Genomic DNA, 7,236 nt, shown 5'->3' on the forward strand with positions numbered 1-7,236 from the left:
CAAAATTCAAAGCACCCATGACGTTAATGTGAATGGATAAAACAACACAAATACAGAATAAATGAATGAATGAATTAATGAACTAATTAATTAATGAATTAATGAATTAACCATTTAATGAGTTAACCAATTAATGAATTCATTTATTAATTTAAAAAATGGATGAGGAGTGTGAATGCTGGGACAGCAAAATGGTTTTGAACCACGAGTAACATGAGAATGTCACAAATTGTAATCCTGTAAGGACCAGAACATTATGAAACCTTTGATTTGATTGATTTACACCTTGTCACATTTATTTGTGGTAAAGTTATCGAAGACTTACAAGGAAATAACTCAGCCTAGTTGTTCTAAAGGATGTGTTGCTTCCTAATTATGTCTCAGCATTTCAATCTTCCCATGTATTTACAGCTTCCTGATTGTCCTATTTTAGGACACAGCTTTTAGATGTATTTTATAACTGGTTTTACTTTAGGATTATAGATTGAAGGTCAACATCTGCAGTTTTCCTCACTGCACAAGTCTAAACTTTGATTCACAGGGCCGTCCACAGTCATTAGCGGTGTGTTCACTCAGGCTCCCACTCAAACCAACAGACACTGTTTCATACGAAAAGTAGTGTTTTTTTATTTGTACTTCTTTCCTTTGTTACAGTGGAGACAGAAACAGGAAAGCATGGCAAGCGGGAGGAGAGAGAGACAAAAACAGATGTTTTACGTTTGCGTCTTCTCTTCCCCTATACTCCCCACCTTTCACCTTTCCTCAATTTACAAAACTGAAAACTTGTACAAGTCATGCTTTTTTCGTTTTTTTACTGCATCTTTTTCCTATCTGCATATAAGAAGAGTCCAAAACCGAGTTAAAAGAGAGGAGCAGGCAGCTATTTTAGTGCGTTTCTCCTACTCTTTTACTCCACTTGCACACAGATAAAAGCCATTGAAAACACTCTGAAAGGTTGAGACTAACACACCACTCTGGTCAGACTGCTCGCTTGTTTCAAGCAAGTGACTGTGCATGCACCAAAGCACCCAAGAGACGTCTTGACCAACCGCTGGTTAATTGAGCTTTGCGTAGGTATGATGCATGCACTGTTGGCCTCAACACAGAAGAGCAGGATGAATGATGAGGAGAAAAGGAGGAAAAAGAGGCAGGGACAGAGATAGAGAGAAGGTTTCAGTGTCACAAGATTATATTTATTGAAAATAATCCCATGTTCTCCTGTTGGTACTCACACACAGTCACTCCCCACAGCCCTCAGGTCCTCTCACACAGTATCTCAGCTAAGGAGAAGTCTTTTTATAATGAGCTGGTGAACGGAAACATTAGACCTGGGCATGAGTGTGCGCAAGCGAGTCATGGTGCTGGAGGAAAATGGAGCGAGTGGATGATAGCCCAAAAAGAAAAACCAAAAAAAAAAAAAAACAACCAGGTTTGAATGGAGGTAGAGATGTTAGGAGAGGGGATTTACTCCTCCTTGTCCTCTCCGTGTGTGATGACGTAGCAGATGTTTTTGTAGTCCACATTGCCAGCCACATCAGGGGGGAAGGCAGCCCACAGGTTTTTCATCTGAGGGGGATCACAGAGAGATCTTAACCCGGAGCAAGAGAAAACCCAAACTGAATATGACTTGACAGGAAAAAAAAAAGTTTTRAGCTCACCTCCTCAGCGCTGAACCTGTCGCACTGGGTGGTCAGGAGCTCCGCAAGGCTGAAGAAGACATTAAATAAACCTGAGATATGCTTCAAGTAACCGCTGTGACACAAGTTGAAAGTGATAACTCACATCTTTGGAAACGTGGTTCTGTGGAAAGCTTTAGAACAAACTAATCTAAATATCTTGTGATAGATTTTTAACCTCAATTTGGAGACATAGAGTTTGACACTATAAATCACATGTGTCAAACACAAGGCCCGCGGGTGACTCATGTGTGGCATTATTTTTTTTACTTAACATGAAATTTGTTTCTTATATCAATGGTAAACTTTAAATTTATGGTTAAATGCAACAAAATAAATTTAATAAAAATAAATGAAATAAYGATAATTTAAAAAAAATCCTGTCCCTGAGCTGTTGGCTTTAAGTAACTGAGCAGTTTAGTTGGATAGCACAGTACTAATGTCTGAAAATAAGCTGCTTTAAAGTCACCATCAAACATAAACTAAATCTGCCATAATGCAGCTACTTACTAGAAACTCATCATTGAGTAAAACTTTATTTGTTTTACTTTTAATAATATTTCTGTATTTATTACAGATTTGGTCAGTCATACACTTAGTTCTTATCAGTGTTTAAAAGAGGACGTGTTAAAACTTTGTTTAGTCAAAGTTAAACATGAAGCATCAAAGTTCATTACAAGTGGCTCTTCGAGGGCCACCATAACTCTCATGTGGCCCTCGGTGAAAATGAGTTTGACACCCCTGCTATAAATAAAGATGGACAAAGTGACATTAACTTCCACTGTCTAATCTTACAGCAAAAATGTTTGGTTTTTGGGTGCTGCCATGTTGAATTTTTTGATGGGGCTGTACCCTCAATGCAGAAGTACCACCTGCACTCTCTCCTCATTCTCTAACAGGCTGGTGTGTGTATGTGTGTGTATGTATGTGTATGTATGTATAGGGCTGGGCGGTATGGCTCCCAAAAAAAAAATCTGATTTTTTTCATCGCAAATTAGATTTTCGATTTTAATCAATTTTGCTTCCCACTTTACCGAGTGCCTCTGTTTCAGGTGTTGAAACAAATTTGTTATACTCCTGCTTTTTGTGGCAGGAGTATAGATTTTGCAGTGAGGAGTTTGTTGCTCCAAGTCTGAGGTTGCAAAACCTAACCTGTTCCAGATAACTGAAGAAACACTGCCTTTTTTGAGAAGTGGATCCTCTTTGCTAGCTACCATATTGTCATGTCGTGTACCAAGTGTCTTGAGGGACAAGTGGGGTGACCTCTGAACTTACAGAAGCCCCAAAGAGTGCACTGGTGGGAAAATAATCTCGATTTTTCCTAAATTAAATCTTTATAAATGGCAAATTTGAACGAATTGATTAAATCAATTCATCGCCCAACCTTAACCATGTATAAAGCATCTTTGAATATGCAACAGCAAGAACTGGGTGAAAATGTCCCATTTGTTTAAATGGAGTGGCAGGACTTCAAATTTATACCAGAGTTAGCCACTAGGGGGAGCTCATTCTTTGTGGCTTCCACTTCTGGCTTCTGGTCCTGTTTCTAGTTCTAGTAGAAGTCGATGGTTCAAAAAGAGCTGAGACTTAAGTGGACTGTAGTTAACCTCAGTCTCAGCAAATTCATAGGAGTTCTTGTCAATGCTATTTTATAAACTTTAATGATAATTTCACAATCAATKAATAAATAAATAAATAAATAAACAGAAGTTTGTGGTGATTTAAAGAAATATCTACAACAAGTAAGAAATTGATTGTTTATAATGTTATCTACACTGAACTGTCACTGTAAAGTGGAAATTCTTACAAATCCTTCTTAATGGTGCCAGTGCCCTCGGGGTCCAGGACCTTGAAAGCGCTCACAATGACGTCCTCGGGATCGGCACCTAAACAGTAGAAGAAAGTCAAAGATGGAGAAAACAAAAAGTGTTGAACTATAGATAATTGTTTTGCWAAGTGAGAAATTACTTGTTAAAAACCAAGCACCAAGCAAAGATGAAGACATAGTGAATATGTCAACACACCCTTGAGCTTCTCGCCGAACATGGTCAGGAAGACGGTGAAGTTGATGGGGCCGCTGGCCTCCTTCACCATGGCCTCCAGCTCCTCATTCTTCACATTCAGCTGGCCCATGCTGGCCAGCACGTCCCTGAGGTCGTCCTTGCTAATGATGCCATCTCTGTTCTGGTCGATGATTGTGAAAGCCTGCCCAGGAAAAAGAATATACTTATGAAAAATTAGTCAAACATTTCTATAAATCTATAATAAATTGTGTCATTCAACAGCTTTTGTTTAGTCCATCTTGAACTAAAGTTGAATAAATGAGACAATAAAAAGAACGTATTTCTCACAAACCCTTGTCAAAAGACTTGTTAACRGTGATTATAAGTGGGAGATAGTCTGCCAAGGTAAACGTGTAAATGTGGAGCTGTTATCCGCCCCTCTTGTCACATAGCTCGGCGTTTCACCCGCTGAAACCAAAGATAGCATTGCAAACTTTTTGGGACTTGGCAGCTGGTCGGCCACTTGTCTCTCTAAGGTGTTAAAATGGTTTCGGAATGTGAGACAAGCCCCTTGCGACATTTAAGGAGGCGGTTTGATTACAGCTGTCATCCTTTTTGTCTTGTGACCGAATCTTCTGACTATGTCACCAATGTCCCTTCACCTTTCCAGACCTCCAAGGAGACGGATCGTCGACTGTTGGCTTTCTATTATTTTCCACTTTTACCTGAAGCCTACAAATATGTTTCCACTGTAATCAGTTTACTGTACTGTATAATAGAAAAAACAGTATGTTACTGAAAAAATAAACATTTTACTTGAAGATCAAAGTTGTTGGAGATTAATAAAACCATTGTATGAGCCTTCATTTCAGACTCAGCTATAGATCTTGACACCTTTAAATGTTTTTCTTTCTCCTCTGAGCCCCTCTTTCCTGCTTCKATTAATTTGACTTTCCACCAGCTGTTGGGCTACATTCCAGTGGAGTCACACAGCGAGTGTCTCTAAGGAGAATTACTGAGCAAACACGGCAGAGAAGTATCGCCTGTCGCTGGAAACGGCTCAGATTTACTGTCCTGTCGTGCTGATGGGGACATTTTTACTCCCACTGATCAAATCTATACGATTCAGGCGTCCTCTCGCCTTACAGCGGAGGTCAGATTATACGTGGGGCTGTGTTTTTTTTTTAACTTCTGGACTCAGGATGTTACCTCCTTGTACTCCTGGATCTGGCTCTGCTCGAACATGGAGAACACGTTGGAGGATCCACCCTCACCCTGCTGCTGCCTCCTCTTGGCCTTCTTGGGTGCCTATGAAATAATAATAACAATGATTATTAATTAAAAAGTATAATTATAAAATGTAAATCACAGTTTCTGGCTAACTTTGCTGACAAATTGATCCAATAGCTACATTGTTTGCCTACAGAATGATGCTTTTTGTTGTAAAAAAAAGTTTCCTAAATAGGATTTGATTTAATTTCCACATTTTATCATGATAAAGGTTTTCTTGTGGGTCCAAATCCAGCTTGGGGCAGGCTCAAGGTTAAGAGACTCTAACAGATTCCCTCCGTGGGATGATGGAAATCCACAAGCTTCATCTCCTCCGGTTTTTTAAGAAGATCCTTGGTCTTCTGAGGAAAGCAGCCACAACTCACCATCTCTCAAGCTCGTGGGGTCGTTGGTGGTCAAGAAGAGAAGCCTACGCCAAGCCGATGTGACTGACATGTATGTATCGGCCCCTTGGGGTCTTATATATTAGCTCAAGAGGTGGGCTAACTTTAGCCACACCATCAGGTTTGGCAGGAAAGCAGAGCCGACGTAGAGTAAGAAAAACAGGGAGGAGTGTGAGGAGGTGGCCGAGCGGATCGTCTTACTGACGCTCCAAAATAGGCTGCAAAGTCTTGGAATGAGGTGAATTCAATGCCAACAGACAGGCTTAACTTTGGTGTCATCTGTGGACTAATAAGGCCAAAGAGAGGCACAGGACACACTCGGGGACAACTAAATTTTACCCTCTTTTTGTCTTTTGTCTTTGCTGTGGTGGACACGCATTGTGGACAAAGACACAAAGAAGAGCCCAAGCTCTGCTTTTTGTTCATTCATCCTGAGCTGCTTGTCGGCCCTCATCTGTTCGGTGTGAACATATCCTGAAGTCATCAGCTCTATAAATGATGGGTCTGCTCTGCTGTGAGGGTTGGTGCCCAGCGTCTCATCACTGGATGTTGTTAGGTATATAAACAGCAGTGAAACCTGAAAACAGTTGGCGGGACGGACATTGGTCAGGCTCCAATGATGATGCTTGTCAACTGACGGTGCAGTTCTGAGAAACACAAACACCTCTTTACTACTGACACGGTGATTAGGACCTGCTTTGTAAACAAGGTTAACGCAACTGAGCTTCTGCCCTGTGATCTCAAACACAAATGAATAAACTTGACTTACACAAACTTCTGAGCATTGACAGCTTCTTTGTGTCAAATGTTATTAGTGATAACAGTTTCCTATACAGAGAAGAATGGTTTTTTGTTTGTTTTGTAATACTTTCACATTTCTTTATTGAGAAACATTTATGATGAACTTTAATGTTGTGCAAAAAGCTTAGAAAATTTTTCATATAGCCTCCAACCAGACGTTTTTGTCTCTTTTTAAAGTGATTTTTTAGTTTAGTTTTTCTCTGAACTTTAGCTACTTTTTAAACTAATTTTCAGGTGAGATCTGTACCGCTTTCATTCAGTTTTATTTTTAATTGTTAATCTATTTAAAGCCACTGTCACACTATAATGTTTAGACAAATTTTGCCAACTTATAAAAAAAATTGAAGACATCTGCATTGAAGATGGAATCAAAAAATTGCGTAAATACTGTAACGCTAACAAATTGATCAAATATACAACTTTTATGTGTAATTTAGATGTATAAAGTTGTCTAAAACGTTATAGTGTGACAGGACAGGGCCTTAACTCTGACCAGTGGATCATCAGCTGCAGCTTCTAAACCCAAGAAAGGACCGAATGGAATTATTAGTCGACTGGCTGTGGCGGCCATCTTGATTTAGTGTCATGTATATTTATTTTACATTCTGAAAATGTATTTAATATCTGTACTGTATGGTTATTGGTTAAGAAAAGTTATGTCTTYCATTCATTTAGAGAAGATTAGATGTACTGTTAGGGGATCTGTAAACAAACGTTTTGACATTTGGCAGCCATTTTTATCTTATGTAGAAAAAATTTCGGCAGATAATTTTGTGTAAAGGTTAAATATTATTTCATTATACACAAACCTGTTCATTGTATCACTTGTAATGAATACAAGATCGATTTTGGTTGTTTCAGTGGATCCGGTATAGGAGGGGAGGGATGGGAGGGATTTTGGGGGTGTGTGTTTTGTTTTGTGTTTTTGTAAGTCTGTTCTTTTTTGTGGTTTGTTAAAAAAATTAATAAAAAGACCTTGATCAAAAAAAAAAAAAAACATTCACTCATAGCATTTTCATGAAATTCACATATAGGAACTTAAGGTGGACACTCATGGCTATAGGTGGCCGGATGGCACCACTC

General features: G+C 39.2%; 1 protein-coding gene across 2 annotated transcripts in view; it reads right to left on the reverse strand.

Annotated features, from left to right (window-relative positions):
- Nucleotides 1–602: 602 nt before the first annotated feature.
- The window catches only part of LOC106533791 (myosin regulatory light chain 2, skeletal muscle isoform type 2), a 7,231-nt gene continuing 597 nt past the window's right edge, over nucleotides 603–7,236 (reverse strand). The window contains exons 1-6 of one of the 2 annotated variants that reach the window (XM_014030229.1): nucleotides 5,335–5,442; nucleotides 4,889–4,987; nucleotides 3,701–3,881; nucleotides 3,484–3,562; nucleotides 1,659–1,707; nucleotides 603–1,566 (exon numbers count right to left, since the gene is read on the reverse strand). In XM_014030229.1, the coding sequence (XP_013885683.1) occupies nucleotides 1,465–1,566; nucleotides 1,659–1,707; nucleotides 3,484–3,562; nucleotides 3,701–3,881; nucleotides 4,889–4,987; nucleotides 5,335–5,337 (513 nt within the window). In that variant the 5' untranslated portion in view covers nucleotides 5,338–5,442 and the 3' untranslated portion in view covers nucleotides 603–1,464. Of the gene's footprint in view, nucleotides 1,567–1,658; nucleotides 1,708–3,483; nucleotides 3,563–3,700; nucleotides 3,882–4,888; nucleotides 4,988–5,334; nucleotides 5,443–7,236 lie in introns of those variants that run through there. The other variant, XM_014030230.1, reaches the window with a different exon arrangement.

Source organism: Austrofundulus limnaeus, unplaced genomic scaffold (genome assembly GCF_001266775.1).
Source record: "Austrofundulus limnaeus strain Quisiro unplaced genomic scaffold, Austrofundulus_limnaeus-1.0 Scaffold1020, whole genome shotgun sequence".
Lineage (NCBI taxonomy): Eukaryota > Metazoa > Chordata > Actinopteri > Cyprinodontiformes > Rivulidae > Austrofundulus > Austrofundulus limnaeus.